Source organism: Pseudophryne corroboree, chromosome 4, assembly GCF_028390025.1.
Source record: "Pseudophryne corroboree isolate aPseCor3 chromosome 4, aPseCor3.hap2, whole genome shotgun sequence".
NCBI lineage: Eukaryota > Metazoa > Chordata > Amphibia > Anura > Myobatrachidae > Pseudophryne > Pseudophryne corroboree.
Window position 1 is genome coordinate 290,615,903 of NC_086447.1, and position 18,078 is coordinate 290,633,980.

At 45.1% G+C, this 18,078-nt stretch overlaps 1 protein-coding gene across 1 annotated transcript in view; it reads right to left on the minus strand.

The window, feature by feature from the left end:
* Window positions 1–18,078, minus strand: part of WDR49 (WD repeat domain 49) — a 459,475-nt gene that overhangs the window by 337,374 nt on the left and 104,023 nt on the right. Inside the window, exon 8 of the mRNA XM_063916191.1 lies at window positions 16,224–16,457. Coding sequence (XP_063772261.1) covers window positions 16,224–16,457 — 234 coding nt within the window. The remainder of the gene's footprint in view (window positions 1–16,223; window positions 16,458–18,078) is intronic.

Genomic DNA, 18,078 nt, shown 5'->3' on the forward strand with positions numbered 1-18,078 from the left:
AGGGTTGAATTCCACCTCGTTACCACCTCTTGCTTCAGATGATGGCAGGGCAGGTTCAGGATTGTTTGGTGGTGCTCCAGTCTTCTGTACGCGGTGGCTGAATGCCGAAAGTGGCCCGCAATTCTTCGGGCCACCGACAGCATCTCTTGCATGCCCCTGTCGTTTTTAAATAATTCTGCACCACCAAATTCAATGTACGTGCAAAACATGGGACGTGCTGGAATTTGCCCAGATGTAATGCACGCACAATATTGCTGGCGTTGTCCGATGTCACAAAACCCCAGGAGAGTCCAATTGGGGTAAGCCATTCTGCGATGACCTTTCTCAGTTTCCGTAAGAGGTTGTCAGCTGTGTGCCTCTTCTGGAAAGCGGTGATACAAAGCGTAGCCTGCCTAGGAACGAGTTGGCGTTTGCGAGATGCTGCTACTGGTGCCGCCGCTGCTGTTCTTGCTGCGGGAGGCAATACATCTACCCAGTGGGCTGTCACAGTCATATAGTCCTGAGTCTGCCCTGCTCCACTTGTCCACATGTCCGTGGTTAAGTGGACATTGGGTACAACTGCATTTTTTAGGACACTGGTGAGTCTTTTTCTGAGGTCTGTGTACATTTTCGGTATCGCCTGCCTAGAGAAATGGAACCTAGATGGTATTTGGTACCGGGGACACAGTACCTCAATCAAGTCCCTAGTTGCCTCTGAATTAACGGTGGATACCGGAACCACATTTCTCACCGCCCAGGCTGCCAAGGCCTGAGTTATCTGCTTTGCAGCAGGATGACTGCTGTGATATTTCATCTTCCTCGCAAAGGACTGTTGGACAGTCAATTGCTTACTGGAAGTAGTACAAGTGGTCTTCCGACTTCCCCTCTGGGATGACGATCGACTCCCAGCAGCTACAACAGCAGCGCCAGCAGCAGTAGGCGTTACACTCAAGGATGCATCGGAGGAATCCCAGGCAGGAGAGGACTCGTCAGACTTGCCAGTGACATGGCCTGCAGGACTATTGGCTTTCCTGGGTAAGGAGGAAATTGACACTGAGGGAGTTGGTGGTGTAGTTTGCAGGAGCTTGGTTACAAGAGGAAGGGATTTAGTGGTCAGTGGACTGCTTCCGCTGTCACCCAAAGTTTTTGAACTTGTCACTGACTTATGATGAATGCGCTGCAGGTGACGTATAAGGGAGGATGTTCCGAGGTGGTTAACGTCCTTACCCCTACTTATTACAGCTTGACAAAGGCAACACACGGCTTGACACCTGTTGTCCGCATTTGTGTTGAAATAATTCCACACCGAAGAGCTGATTTTTTTTTGTATTTTGACCAGGCATGTCAATGGCCATATTCGTCCCACGGACAACAGGTGTCTCCCCGGGTGCCTGACTTAAACAAACCACCTCACCATCAGAATCCTCCTTGTCAATTTCCTCCCCAGCGCCAGCAACACCCATATCCTCATCCTGGTGTACTTCAACAGTGACATCTTCAATTTAACTATCAGGAACTGGACTGCGGGTGCTCCTTCCAGCACTTGCAGGGGGCGTGCAAATTGTGGAAGGCGCAAGCTCTTCCCGTCCAGTGTTGGGAAGGTCAGGCATCGCAACCGACACAATTGGACTCTCCTTGGGTATTTGTGATTTAGAATAACGCACAGTTCTTTGCTGTGCTTTTGCCAGCTTAAGTCTTTTCATTTTTCTAGCGAGAGGATGAGTGCTTCCATCCTCATGTGAAGCTGAACCACTAGCCATGAACATAGGCCAGGGCCTCAGCCGTTCCTTGCCACTCCGTGTCATAAATGGCATATTGGCAAGTTCACGCTTCTCCTCAGACGCTTTTAATTTTGATTTTTGGGTCATTTTACTGAACTTTTGTTTTTTGGATTTTACATGCTCTCTACTATGACATTGGGCATTGGCCTTGGCAGACGACGTTGATGGCATTTCATCGTCTCGGCCATGACTAGTGGCAGCAGCTTCAGCACGAGGTGGAAGTGGATCTTGATCTTTCCCTATTTTAACCTCCACATTTTTGTTCTCCATATTTTAATGTGTGGAATTATATGCCAGTATCAATAGCAATGGCCTACTACTATATATACTGCGCACAACTAAAATGCACCACAGGTATAGAATGTAGATGGATAGTATACTTAATGACGACACAGAGGTAGGTACAGCAGTGGCCTTCCGTACCGTACTGCTATATATAGTATACTGGTGGTCACTGTGTCAGCAAACTGCAAAACTAAAATGCACCACAGGTATAGAATGTAGATGGATAGTATACTTAATGACGACACAGAGGTAGGTACAGCAGTGGCCTTCCGTACCGTACTGCTATATATAGTATACTGGTGGTCACTGTGTCAGCAAACTGCAAAACTAAAATGCACCACAGGTATAGAATGTAGATGGATAGTATACTTAATGACGACACAGAGGTAGGTACAGCAGTGGCCTTCCGTACCGTACTGCTATATATAGTATACTGGTGGTCACTGTGTCAGCAAAACTCTGCACTGTACTCCTCCTATATAATATTATACTGGTGGTCCCGACTCCCCAGTCCCCACAATAAAGCAGCACACTGAGCACAGATATGGAGTGTTTTTCAGGCAGACAACGTATAATGGTGGTCACTGTCAGCAAAACTCTGCACTGTACTCCTGCTATATAATACAGCTGCTCCCCAGTCCCCACAATTAAGCAGTGTGAGCACAGATATATATGCAGCACACTGAGCACAGATATGGAGCGTTTTTTTCAGGCAGAGAACGGATAACTGGTGGTCACTGATCAGCAAAACTCTGCACTGTACTCCTCCTACATTATACAGCTGCTCCCCAGTCCTCCCCACAATGAATTAAGCAATAATGCACAATCAAATTCAACAATAATGGAGAGGACGCCAGCCACGTCCTCTCCCTAACATTTGCAATGCACGAGTGAAAATGGCGGCGACGCACGGCTGCTTATATAGAATCCGAATCTCGCGAGAATCCGACAGCGGGATGATGACGTTCGGGCGCGCTCGGGTTACCCGAGCCATACGGGAGAATCAGAGTATGGCTCGGACCCGTGTAAAAAGGGTGAAGTTCGGGGGGGTTCGGTTTCCGATAAACCGAACCCGCTCATCACTAAATAAAACTAGGATTGCTATATCCTTTAAAGTCCCACACTAGTACTGGAATGTACATGGTCCCTGGATAAAAAAATTTCCCCACATGCATGATTAAATTCTCCACTGTGAAGTGTGCACCAATGTGGATAGTGGGTGCAAGATATTTGTGCCATACAGAAGTTTAATTCCCAGGTGATCCTATTCAGGATTATATATTTTAGGGAATTACAGTGATAATAGTGAATTATTGTACCAGCTGTGATAGCTGATATATAATCAGTTGTTAACATTAGAAGTGATTGCTCTTTGATAGCACTGGGATAGATATAGTAACCCTATAAGTGCTAAACATAAGAAACACACGCGGATACGCTTTTTAAATTCTTTATTCACATTTTCAATCTATTAGGAGTCACATACATGTTAGTCTGTCTGATTTTAACTCTTATGTTTCACTGTAGTCTGTGTCGATTAAATATATTTTAATGTATACTTAATAAAGGTTACATTTTATGAATAACTAATTTTTCTTTAGTGCGTCAACTATACAGTTTCTTTCTCTCTTCTCCCAATTTCGATGTGCATATACTGTAATTGACAGCACCCCCTGAGCATAATCAGCATTGCCTGAGATAGAAGAAAGGGGACTATGTATGGGGTTGTAGGGTGATGATTCCCCTACACTCGCAGTATTAGAATATTATATACATTGAGTGTGCAGATATCCAACTCTTGCGTAATACAGAACATTACAATAGCCACAATTACATTTACAACTACAATTAAGGTCCATTCACACTAGTAGATTTTGAACTCAAAGCAGCTTGCTTTTGGTGTTTTGAGCTCAAAATCTACTAGTGTGTATGTTCGTGGCGGTGAGCGGTGGGCGCTGATGCGGGCTCCCACATCATCACCAGCGAGATGGTCAATCATGTGTTTTGACAACAATGTTTCGACCACCTCGCTCCTTGTTCATTCATCATCGCTCAGTGTGTACGGCGCCGAGCGATGATCGATGAACCGACCTTAGCACTGCAGCCCAGCCTGCTCAATCCCCAAGCCCTAACTCTCAAAGGAGGAGCAGCAGCAGAGCTCACGTGCAGCATCAGCAGCGGGCAGTCACAATACAGTGAGTCCACTGCCACCAATGTTCATTCTGACTATCTCCCAGTAATATATACATTGCCTGCAGAGGCCGGCAGTGTATATATTACTGGCACCACTGCATACTTACCTACTTTCAATTTCTGCTCTCCGGGAGAAGCCCTGGAGAGGAGACGATGCAGGAGACTTCAGGGGGCGGGGCCGGCTGAGACATAATCAAGCCCCACCCCCAGACCAGGAAAATGCCGCGATTTGTGGGTCCGCAGGAAGGGGCGGGGCTAAAAGGCGTGATTCACATCATTTGAACCCCTTCCCCTCCCATCGGACCCACGAATATGGGAGAGTATGTCTCCATCCTGCCTGCATCACTAGGGTGCGAGCAGGATGTGGGAGACCTGCCTACTCTTCCAGGGGGTGCGGGGGGAGGGGGGCCGTCAATGTATATATAACTGCCACCACTGGCCACCAATGTTTATGTATAATATATACACTACAGGTAGAGTCCCCCTTTTTACACATTATGGCAGCAGAGTACCCCTTTTTACACATTACAGCAACAGAGTCCCCCTTTTTACACATTAGGCAGGCAAATGTCCCCCTTTTTACACATTATGACAGCAATCCCCCTTTTTACCTATTGCGGCAGCAGTCCCCCTTTTTACACATTCCAGCAGCAGTCCCCCTTTTTACACATTACAGCAGCAGAGTCCCCCTGTTTACAGATTGGGCAGCAGTGTCCCCCTTTTTACACATTATGGCAGCAGCGTCCCACTTTTTACACATTACAGCAGCAGTGTCCCCCTTTTTACACATTAGACAGGCAGTGTCCCCCTTTTTACACATTATGGAGGCAGAGTACCCCTTTTTACACATTAGGGCAGGTAGAGACCCTTTTTTACACATTACTGCAGGCAGACTGAGTCCCCCTTTTTACACACTATGGCAGTCCTTTATGTAAATAGCCTTTCTAATGAAAGATTTTCAGCAAAGTCTTTTTCCTCCTGAAAATCTCTGGCTTTTTGGTAAAATAGCTTAAGGCCCATAATTAAACACTAGGCGACTTTGGCCTCAAAATCATTAATTTTGGCCGTTTTAAACAATTTTGAGGTCAAAGTCGCCAAGTGTGTATGGCCCAGAGACTGACGATGATACGTGCTCCCGCATCATCGCCAGCGAGGTGGGTTGTCGGCTGGTTTTACCAGCAAGTTTGCAGATGATGCTTAATTTTAGAGCAGATAAACGGCGGCCACAGGCGATGAAGCAGGGGTGCGCATAAGCCCTCATCGTCGGGGCATACACACTGAGCGGTTTTGAGCTGAAAGCAGCTCAAAACACCAAAAGTGAGCTGCTTTCAGCTCAAAATCATCCAGTGTGTATGGGCCTTTAGTGTGTACAGTATGCACTACTTTGGTGAAAGATATATCTGTCAGAGACTTTGGCAAAATCTTTTGAAATGAAAATCTCCTAGTGTGTATGTACAGCCTCACAGATGCTCAAAAAGAGGCTTGAGGTTTGCCTTACCTGCCTCACCTCCGGGACCCTTAGCGGCAGAATCACCTGCTCTGCCACTGCCCTAGAAAATAACTAAAGAAATTGCTGCAATAATTGAGATGTTCCTATTCTGGTATCTGTTTCAGAAGGGCGATGTAATTTCCTGCATATAGGGATCTCCATCTACAGAAAGACACTTTATTATATGTATTAAGTTAATGGAATGTCAAGGAAAAGGCTATTTATCCTTGCTGTTTAACATTGCACTTCTATTACTGTACTGTATGCATCCTAATGGAAATGTCAGTTCTAAGTATTACTGGAGTACACATGATAAAGTAATTTTTCTCTTTCTTCTTATACTGCAGGAATGCAATGGAAAGTGTAAGCCTCAGCAAGAACCAAATTATGAAATTACATTCCAATAGGTCAAATCCAATAAACATGGTGAAAATATTCTGATTTGGGAAGAAGTATAGGAGCCTTAGATCCAAGTATAGGCAAGTAATGTATATCTGTCTCTTATAATTATTGATATGTAACACACACCAGTATTGCCATTCATTTCTGTAATAATTGTTATTGCCAGAGCTATAGTATTCATGCATTTCCATGGGAATACAGTTTCTCTCTATTACACGGGGACAAAACTTGCATTGTCTTTACTCATCCGACTACTGAGTCATCTAAACTGTGCAGCTAGAGGGAGACATACTGTATCTGTCCCCCTATCAGATACAGCTTCTGTTGTGTAGTTTAGTAAACTATTAATGGAAGGTTATGATCTCTTCATCTACAGAACGCAGGGCCGGATTAAAGTCCACATGGGAGGTGTGGCTAATGCTGTGTAGGTGTGGCCAGTGACATATGGGCTTGTACACTTCCCACACTATAAGCCCCAATGTCTCCCAAAATATATAAAAGTAGAATAACAACATCACTTGTGAGGAAATTATAAAAATAATTTTAATTCCTATTATTTATGTCATCCATGTGATCAGTTGGACAGGTAATCATCTCATGCTGTCGTGGTGATGGGCCTATTTTTATCTGGGGCCTGGAGCTGTAGCTCCATCCGCCCTATTGTTAATCTGGCCCTGACAGAACGATGCAAACGGCACCACAATTAAGGGGAATGTTTTTCAATTAAGTTTAATGGTATCAGTTGATAAATATACTATGAATTAAATGTTGTGATCTTTTTAATAATTTTGATACTAGGCAATGCAGAATGCATTTTTAATAGGAGGATCAATTGGGCAGTACTTCCGTTTAAAAGAATATGATTATTTTTACTGTACATCTTGCCTTTTGGAAAGTACTCTGATCTGAAAATTGACTGTACTATGGGGCTTATTTACGAAGCACTGGGTTGCAAAACCTGGTTAATCTGAATGAGTTTATGCCCGATATTTAAAAGGGTAATGCTTTTACTAGCATTGTACTGTAGAACATAGTGGGGTCAGGCTTAATCCCTGACTCTGGGCTCAAGCACTACCTCACCTCCCAGTGACGTCAGCTGTCAGTTCTCACAGCTAGTCAAGAGGATGGGATGGATGAGTGGCTACAAGGTCACGTGCAGAGCTGGCCCTAGGCATATGTAAACTAGGCAAAATGCCTAGGGCATTTGTAATGCCATGGGGCACAAGCAGCTACTGCTGATTAAAATGTTATGTGGCATGCCTATATTCCGTGTATGACTGCGGCTTTATCTGCATACAAAATGCTACATTACAGTGTATTCCTGGAAATCACTGTAACGTAGCATTTCGTATGCAGATACAGCCACAGTCGCACGCAGAATATAGGCATGCCACATATAATTTTCATAAGCAGAAACTGCTTGTGCATCCTAGTCACATAGCAATGCAAATAAGACGCCTATCCAACAGAAAAGGTTCTCGACTTTTCCAGCGCTGGCCTAGAACTGCCATCTGACCATGGCAGGCATCTCCTGCTGCATGGCGTATTGAGACAAGATGCATGAGGACACATCTGTATCCAAGCAGAGGCAGAGGCCACAGTGTTAGCGGCCATGTGAGTGTTGTGTGTCTGGGTTGGTTGTGTAATAGTGTTTGGCATATGTGTAAGGTGCATTATGTGTGTCATGTGTATAAATGCATTAATAATGTGTGGCATCTGTGTAAGGGGCACTATGTGTGTCATTATGTGTATAAGGGTATTAATGTGCGGCATATTTGTAAGGGGCATTATATGTGTCATTATATGTATAAGGGCATTAATAATGTGCACCATATGTGTAAGGGACATTATGTGTATAATAGAGATGTGCACTTAAAATTTTTCGGGTTTTGGTTTTGGGTTCGGTTCCGCGGCCGTGTTTTGGTTTCGACCGCGTTTTGGCAAAACCTCACCGAATTTTTTTTGTCGGATTCGGGTGTGTTTTGGATTCGGGTGTTTTTTTCAAAAAACACTAAAAAACAGCTTAAATCATAGAATTTGGGGGTCATTTTGATCCCAAAGTATTATTAACCTCAAAAACCATAATTTCCACTCATTTTCAGTCTATTCTGAACACCTCACACCTCACAATATTATTTTTAGTCCTAAAATTTGCACCGAGGTCGCTGGATGACTAAGCTAAGCGACCCTAGTGGCCGACACAAACACCTGGCCCATCTAGGAGTGGCACTGCAGTGTCACGCAGGATGGCCCTTCCAAAAAACACTCCCCAAACAGCACATGACGCAAAGAAGAAAAAAAGAGGCGCAATGAGGTAGCTGTGTGAGTAAGATAAGCGACCCTAGTGGCCGACACAAACACCTGGCCCATCTAGGAGTGGCACTGCAGTGTCACGCAGGATGGCCCTTCCAAAAAACACTCCCCAAACAGCACATGACGCAAAGAAGAAAAAAAGAGGCGCAATGAGGTAGCTGTGTGAGTAAGATAAGCGACCCTAGTGGCCGACACAAACACCTGGCCCATCTAGGAGGGGCACTGCAGTGTCACGCAGGATGGCCCTTCCAAAAAACACTCCCCAAACAGCACATGACGCAAAGAAGAAAAAAAGAGGCGCAATGAGGTAGCTGTGTGAGTAAGATAAGCGACCCTAGTGGCCGACACAAACACCTGGCCCATCTAGGAGTGGCACTGCAGTGTCACGCAGGATGGCCCTTCCAAAAAACACTCCCCAAACAGCACATGACGCAAAGAAGAAAAAAAGAGGCGCAATGAGGTAGCTGTGTGAGTAAGATAAGCGACCCTAGTGGCCGACACAAACACCTGGCCCATCTAGGAGTGGCACTGCAGTGTCACGCAGGATGGCCCTTCCAAAAAACACTCCCCAAACAGCACATGACGCAAAGAAGAAAAAAAGAGGCGCAATGAGGTAGCTGTGTGAGTAAGCTAAGCGACCCTAGTGGCCGACACAAACACCTGGCCCATCTAGGAGTGGCACTGCAGTGTCACGCAGGATGGCCCTTCCAAAAAACACTCCCCAAACAGCACATGACGCAAAGAAGAAAAAAAGAGGCGCAATGAGGTAGCTGTGTGAGTAAGATAAGCGACCCTAGTGGCCGACACAAACACCTGGCCCATCTAGGAGTGGCACTGCAGTGTCACGCAGGATGGCCCTTCCAAAAAACACTCCCCAAACAGCACATGACGCAAAGAAGAAAAAAAGAGGCGCAATGAGGTAGCTGTGTGAGTAAGCTAAGCGACCCTAGTGGCCGACACAAACACCTGGCCCATCTAGGAGTGGCACTGCAGTGTCACGCAGGATGGCCCTTCCAAAAAACACTCCCCAAACAGCACATGACACAAAGAAGAAAAAAAGAGGCGCAATGAGGTAGCTGTGTGAGTAAGCTAAGCAACCCTAGTGGCTGACACAAACACCTGGCCCATCTAGGAGTGGCACTGCAGTGTCACGCAGGATGGCCCTTCCAAAAAACACTCCCCAAACAGCACATGACGCAAAGAAGAAAAAAAGAGGCGCAATGAGGTAGCTGTGTGAGTAAGATAAGCGACCCTAGTGGCCGACACAAACACCTGGCCCATCTAGGAGTGGCACTGCAGTGTCACGCAGGATGGCCCTTCCAAAAAACACTCCCCAAACAGTACATGATGCAAAGAAAAATGAAAGAAAAAAGAGGTGCAAGATGGAATTGTCCTTGGGCCCTCCCACCCACCCTTATGTTGTATAAACAGGACATGCACACTTTAACCAACCCATCATTTCAGTGACAGGGTCTGCCACACGACTGTGACTGAAATGACGGGTTGGTTTGGACCCCCACCGAAAAAGAAGCAATTAATCTCTCCTTGCACAAACTGGCTCTACAGAGGCAAGATGTCCACCTCATCATCATCCTCCGATATATCACCGTGTACATCCCGCTCCTCACAGATTATCAATTCGTCCCCACTGGAATCCACCATCTCAGCTCCCTGTGTACTTTGTGGAGGCAATTGCTGCTGGTCAATGTCTCCACGGAGGAATTGATTATAATTCATTTTAATGAACATCATCTTCTCCACATTTTCTGGAAGTAACCTCGTACGCCGATTGCTGACAAGGTGAGCGGCGGCACTAAACACTGTTTCGGAGTACACACTTGTGGGAGGGCAACTTAGGTAGAATAAAGCCAGTTTGTGCAAAAGCCTCCAAATTGCCTCTTTTTCCTGCCAGTATAAGTACGGACTGTCTGACGTGCCTACTTGGATGCGGTCACTCATATAATCCTCCACCATTCTTTCAATGGGGAGAGAATCATATGCAGTGACAGTAGACGACATGTCCGTAATCGTTGTCAGGTCCTTCAGTCCGGACCAGATGTCAGCATCAGCAGTCGCTCCAGACTGCCCTGCATCACCGCCAGCGGGTGGGCTCGGAATTCTGAGCCTTTTCCTCGCACCCCCAGTTGCGGGAGAATGTGAAGGAGGAGATGTTGACAGGTCGCGTTCCGCTTGACTTGACAATTTTGTCACCAGCAAGTCTTTGAACCCCAGCAGACTTGTGTCTGCCGGAAAGAGAGATCCAAGGTAGGTTTTAAATCTAGGATCGAGCACGGTGGCCAAAATGTAGTGCTCTGATTTCAACAGATTGACCATCCGTGAATCCTTGTTAAGCGAATTAAGGGCTCCATCCACAAGTCCCACATGCCTAGCGGAATCGCTCCCTTTTAGCTCCTTCTTCAATGCCTCCAGCTTCTTCTGCAAAAGCCTGATGAGGGGAATGACCTGACTCAGGCTGGCAGTGTCTGAACTGACTTCACGTGTGGCAAGTTCAAAAGGTTGCAGAACCTTGCACACCATTGAAATCATTCTCCACTGCGCTTGAGACAGGTACATTCCACCTCCTATATCGTGCTCAATTGTATAGGCTTGAATGGCCTTTTGCTGCTCCTCCAACCTCTGAAGCATATAGAGGGTTGAATTCCACCTCGTTACCACTTCTTGCTTCAGATGATGGCAGGGCAGGTTCAGGCGTTTTTGGTGGTGCTCCAGTCTTCTGTACGTGGTGCCTGTATGCCGAAAGTGTCCCGCAATTCTTCTGGCCACCGACAGCATCTCTTGCACGCCCCTGTCGTTTTTTTAAAAATTCTGCACCACCAAATTCAAGGTATGTGCAAAACATGGGACGTGCTGGAATTTGCCCATATTTAATGCACACACAATATTGCTGGCGTTGTCCGATGCCACAAATCCACAGGAGAGTCCAATTGGGGTAAGCCATTCCGCGATGATCTTCCTCAGTTGCCGTAAGAGGTTTTCAGCTGTGTGCGTATTCTGGAAACCGGTGATACAAAGCGTAGCCTGCCTAGGAAAGAGTTGGCGTTTGCGAGATGCTGCTACTGGTGCCGCCGCTGCTGTTCTTGCGGCGGGAGTCCATACATCTACCCAGTGGGCTGTCACAGTCATATAGTCCTGACCCTGCCCTGCTCCACTTGTCCACATGTCCGTGGTTTAGTGGACATTGGGTACAACTGCATTTTTTAGGACACTGGTGAGTCTTTTTCTGACGTCCGTGTACATTCTCGGTATCGCCTGCCTAGAGAAGTGGAACCTAGATGGTATTTGGTAACAGGGGCACACTACCTCAAGAAATTGTCTAGTTCCCTGTGAACTAACGGCGGATACCGGACGCACGTCTAACACCAACATAGTTGTCAAGGCCTCAGTTATCCGCTTTGCAACAGGATGACTGCTGTGATATTTCATCTTCCTCGCAAAGGACTGTTGGACAGTCAATTGCTTGGTGGAAGTAGTAAAAGTGGGCTTACGACTTCCCCTCTGGGATGACCTTCGACTCCCAGCAGCAACAACAGCAGCGCCAGCAGCAGTAGGCGTTACACGCAAGGATGCATCGGAGGAATCCCAGGCAGGAGAGGACTCGTCAGAATTGCCAGTGACATGGCCTGCAGGACTATTGGCATTCCTGGGGAAGGAGGAAATTGACACTGAGGGAGTTGGTGGGGTAGTTTGCGTGAGCTTGGTTACAAGAGGAAGGGATTTACTGGTCAGTGGACTGCTTCCGCTGTCGCCCAAAGTTTTTGAACTTGTCACTGACTTATTATGAATGCGCTGCAGGTGACGTATAAGGGAGGATGTTCCGAGGTGGTTAACGTCCTTACCCCTACTTATTACAGCTTGACAAAGGCAACACACGGCTTGACAAATGTTGTCCGCATTTCTGGTGAAATACTTCCACACCGAAGAGCTGATTTTTTTGGTATTTTCACCAGGCATGTCAACGGCCCTATTCCTCCCACGGACAACAGGTGTCTCCCCGGGTGCCTGACTTAAACAAACCACCTCACCATCAGAATCCTCCTTGTCAATTTCCTCCCCAGTGCCAGCAACACCCATATCCTCCTCATCCTGGTGTACTTCAACACTGACATCTTCAATCTGACTATCGGGAACTGGACTGCGGGTGCTCCTTCCAGCACTTGCAGGGGGCGTGCAAATGGTGGAAGGCGCATGCTCTTCACGTCCAGTGTTGGGAAGGTCAGGCATCGCAACCGACACAATTGGACTCTCCTTGTGGATTTGGGATTTCGAAGAACGCACAGTTCTTTGCGGTGCTTTTGCCAGTTTGAGTCTTTTCATTTTTCTAGCGAGAGGCTGAGTGCTTCCATCCTCATGTGAAGCTGAACCACTAGCCATGAACATAGGCCAGGGCCTCAGCCGTTCCTTGCCACTCCGTGTGGTAAATGGCATATTGGCAAGTTTACGCTTCTCCTCCGACAATTTTATTTTAGATTTTGGAGTCCTTTTTTTACTGATATTTGGTGTTTTGGATTTGACATGCTCTGTACTATGACATTGGGCATCGGCCTTGGCAGACGACGTTGCTGGCATTTCATCGTCTCGGCCATGACTAGTGGCAGCAGCTTCAGCACGAGGTGGAAGTGGATCTTGATCTTTCCCTAATTTTGGAACCTCAACATTTTTGTTCTCCATATTTTAATAGGCACAACTAAAAGGCACCTCAGGTAAACAATGGAGATGGATGGATACTAGTATACTTATGGATGGACCAGCGACTGCCGACATAGAGGTAGCTACAGCCGTGGACTACCGTACTGTGTCTGCTACTAATATAGACTGGATGATAATGAGATGAAATTAATATATATATATATATATATATATATATAATATCACTAGTACTGCAGCCGGACAGGTATATATATTTATTATGTAATGACTGATGACGGACCTGCTGGACACTGTCAGCTCAGCAGCACCGCAGACTGCTACAGTAAGCTACTATAGTAGTATGTATCAAGAAGAAAGAGAAAAAAAAAACCACGGGTAGGTGGTATACAATTATGGATGGACCAGCGACTGCCGACACAGAGGTAGCTACAGCCGTGGACTACCGTACTGTGTCTGCTGCTAATATAGACTGGATGATAATGAGATGAAATCAATATATATATATATATATAATATCACTAGTACTGCAGCCGGACAGGTATATATATTTATTATGTAATGACTGATGACGGACCTGCTGGACACTGTCAGCTCAGCAGCACCGCAGACTGCTACAGTAAGCTACTATAGTAGTATGTATCAAGAAGAAAGAGAAAAAAAAAACCATGGGTAGGTGGTATACAATTATGGATGGACCAGCGACTGCCGACACAGAGGTAGCTACAGCCGTGGACTACCGTACTGTGTCTGCTGCTAATATAGACTGGATGATAATGAGATGAAATCAATATATATATATATATATATATATATAATATCACTAGTACTGCAGCCGGACAGGTATATATATTTATTATGTAATGACTGATGACGGACCTGCTGGACACTGTCAGCTCAGCAGCACCGCAGACTGCTACAGTAAGCTACTATAGTAGTATGTATCAAGAAGAAAGAAAAGAAAAAAACACGGGTAGGTGCGGTATACATATACAATTATATATATATTATATACAATTATATATATATATATATATATATATATTAAACTGGTGGTGATTAATTAAACTGGTGGTCAGGTCACTGGTCACACTATCAGCAACTTGCAAGTAGTACTCCTAAGCAGACAATCACAATATATACTGGTGGTCAGTGTGGTCACAATGGCAGTGTGGCACTCTGGCAGCAGAGTGCCAGCAAAAGTGTGCACTGTACGTTAAAATATGTACTCCTGCTCTCAGACTCTAACTGCTCCCCACTGTCAGTGTCTCCCCCACAAGTCAGATATACAGTCACACTATCTATCACTTCAGCAAGTAGTAGTACTCCTCCTAATGCTCCCCAAAATTACTAAAGTAAATAATACTGTGTCTCTCTCTACTCTAGTCTCACTCTCTATAAACGGAGAGGACGCCAGCCACGTCCTCTCCCTATCAATCTCAATGCACGTGTGAAAATGGCGGCGACGCGCGGCTCCTTAAATAGAATCCGAGTCTCGCGATAGAATCCGAGCCTCGCGAGAATCCGACAGCGGGATGATGGCCGAGCAAGGCGGGAAGATCCGAGTCGCTCGGCCCCGTGTAAAAAAAATGAAGTTCGGGCGGGTTCGGATTCCGAGGAACCGAACCCGCTCATCTCTAGTGTATAAGGACATTAATAGAGGTTGTCATAATGTGTAAGCTTTCAGATCAACACAAGCAAGGGATTTGAACACAAAACCTTCTATACCATATTCAGACACTTAACTTGCTAGCTATCAGTTACAGTATAACTTGTGTAACTTGTGTGCACTTTGACATTCAGTTAAATCCTGCTGTATTTAAAACACACAATTCCCAGCATGCCATACCTGGGACTTGAACTCATACCTTCATATACTGTACCACAGTCAGACATCTAACAAAGTTATTTTGCTCCTGCATAGGAAGCCTGCTAATTCTAACTATACAAAATTAGTTGTAATTGTCAGTTTAAAACCATTACAGTTAAGCAGATTCATGTGTGCCGCCAAAACTCCTCCTCTTCTAAACCAATGCAGTTTGGCATATATCTAGGCTCAATTGTGTAAAAGCAGGTATATCCTAGCGCTATATTCATGTTAATACATAAATAAAAGAGCTACATAGCTCCAAAGACTCTTTTTTTCTGCACCACTGCTGTTTAGCCCTTTTTAAATTAAAACGGCAAACAGCTGTGGCATGTGGTTTTAGATCAGGCATGTCCAAACTGCGGCCCTCCAGCTGTTGTGAAACTACATATCCCAGCATGCCCTGACACAGTTTTGCTGTCAGAGAATGCTAAAGCTGTGTAAGGGCATGCCCGGGATGTGTAGTTTCTCAACAGCTGGAGGGCCGCAGTTTGGACATGCATGTTTTAGATGTTAGTAATTTAGGAGAAAATAATACATGATGCTTAACTTTTTTGCATGTCTCAAGTAAATGTAACTCTGAACAGTGCATTTTGCAATTATGCTTTCCACCTTTATGCTTCAAAAATTTCAATTTTAGTAATTTGGCTAGTTATCTTTATAATGTTTAAATAGCCAGAATAGGATAACATTCATTAATAAACAATATAATCACTAGCAGTGCAGTTTTCTGGTTCCCTGCTGACACTGGTCTGAAGCATGAAAACTATTATATATGTAACTAACTACCAAGGGCCTAATTCAGACCGCACATCTACGATCAGTCACACAGACATGCGGGGGGATGCCCAGCACAGGGCTAGTCCGCCCCGCATGTCAGGCCCGACACCCCTGCACAAGTACAAAAGCATCGCAGCTTTTGTACTTGACAAGTAGCTCCCAGCCAGCGCAGCTCCTGCATGCCCCGGCACCGCAGTGCGCAGTTCAGACCTGATCGGCTACTGTGCAAAAATGCACAGCAGCGATCCGGTCTGAATTAGGCCCCAAGTCATATAAAGAGCTTAAAAATCCCAATCAGCAACACGCTGGCCAATAATCTTACTATTGATGTGCTACTGATCTGGAGGAATTCTAGAACTACATCTGATTAGGCTATTCAGCATCTGCCTTCGTGGAGTCTCGTCCCTGACACCTATGATCATCTCAAAGTATAAGACAACTGCGACTTGGATTTACAGCTTATGGTTACCTGCTTGAATGTAGCGTTGTACAGCACACAGGTTACTGGCTTCTCATGACTTGTAACTCTTTTGCTGGTCTCCTTTTTCATCTCTAAAACAGACAGCTGATTGTTGAAAGATAGAAAGAGACGTCCATGCGGCTCATAGAAATAGAAGGATAACTGGAATTCCAGAGTTTTGGGGAAGATTCCAGCTATGCGCTGTATGCACACTTGATGATGAACGTCCCATATCCTCAGCACCTGGAATATAGTGAATACAACAGCTGCAATCATACAGAAGCTCCTAGCAGCAATTCCTAGCACTGTATGTACTGTTTTGTAGATGTGAGGAAGGACTAGCTTTATGTCTTTAAAATGATATTTATTAACATTTTTCATAAAACAATAACACTGTTGATAATAGAAAGTTGGATGAATACACTGTATGTTATATAGGAGCAATAACTCATATCCACTGTGTGTATTTTTATGAAAAGAAACTGTTATGTCTACAGCTGAATGCCATTATGGTCAGCTTTAGAAAATGCGTGATTGAAAGAATTATTATTTATTTAGGATATCTCCTTTTTGGCAATACCTACATTGGGCCTTCATAATAAAATTTAAAAAAAACTATTTTAAATAATGAGGCGTTTTCATAATAACTTTTGGACAATTTTAATATCTATTTCACTAATAACATTTAAGTAATATTACCTTACTCCTTGTTTGTTTTTATAAAATATAACCACTTTGTTTTGGAAGAAGGTCGCTAGGCAAGTCATATGACTGCATGCCGCATGGATGGACCTAGAATTGATTCAGATGCATGCTGAATTACGGCTTGGTCATGGTGTAAGTAATACAACATTTCGGGTGTCATGTCATAGTTTTACTGATCTGGTACTTAACCCGTTACCCTCTCTATTCAGACGCATCTGCCTTTACATCTTCCAATGCAACATGTGTCACATACTGCATAAATTACAATCAAGGGATCTACTTCTGAAATAGTGGTAACAGAAAAGATTTTTATTGTGGCTTATTGTGTTGATAGAAACCTTCTATCACTGCAATTTATCAGCAAAGGTTTTCTGGGGCAGCCGAGTGTTGCTCAGCTTCCAGGTGATACAAGCCAGTCTGGAGGCTTCCTGCAAATGTGCAAGTCTCTCGCATGCACGGTGGAACTGCAGTTACTTGATTTTGGTTTCCAATCATGGCCGGACTGACCATCTGGCACTTCTGGCATATGCCAGAAGGGCCGATGGGCAGGTGGGCCGATCCGGTCCCTCAGAGAGCCGGGAAAGCCGAGCGCATCCTCTGGCTCTCTGGTTCAGCCGCCCCCACTGGTCTCCATGGAAATGGGGAGGGTGCCGCAAGTACACGCCCCCGGACTCGTGGCGCGCACCCGCCCCCAGCAAGTATCGCCATGGTAATGGGGGCATGCTACGAGTCCACCCCCCCATGATTCGCGGCATGCCCCCGTACATACAGCATGCAGGATGAACAGAAACATACAGGATGAGTGTGTATAAAAAATTGTATAAAAAGCCTTGATAAAGATTCTTGATGAGAATTGAAACGTTGGCGACTACTTGAATGAATTACCTGTGTGCAATAAAGATGAAGAATAGTTTTCTACTATCAATATATGGAGAGTGCCTTCTTTTCACTGCTTTAGTGGATACTACGGAGATATATATATATATATATATATATATGAAATAGGATTTTGATACCTACCGGTAAATCCTTTTCACGTAGTCCGTAGAGGATGCTGGGGTCCACATTAGTACCATGGGGTATAGACAGGTCTACCAGGAGCCATTGGCACTTTAAGAGTTTGAAAGTGTGGGCTGGCTCCTCCCTCTATGCCCCTCCT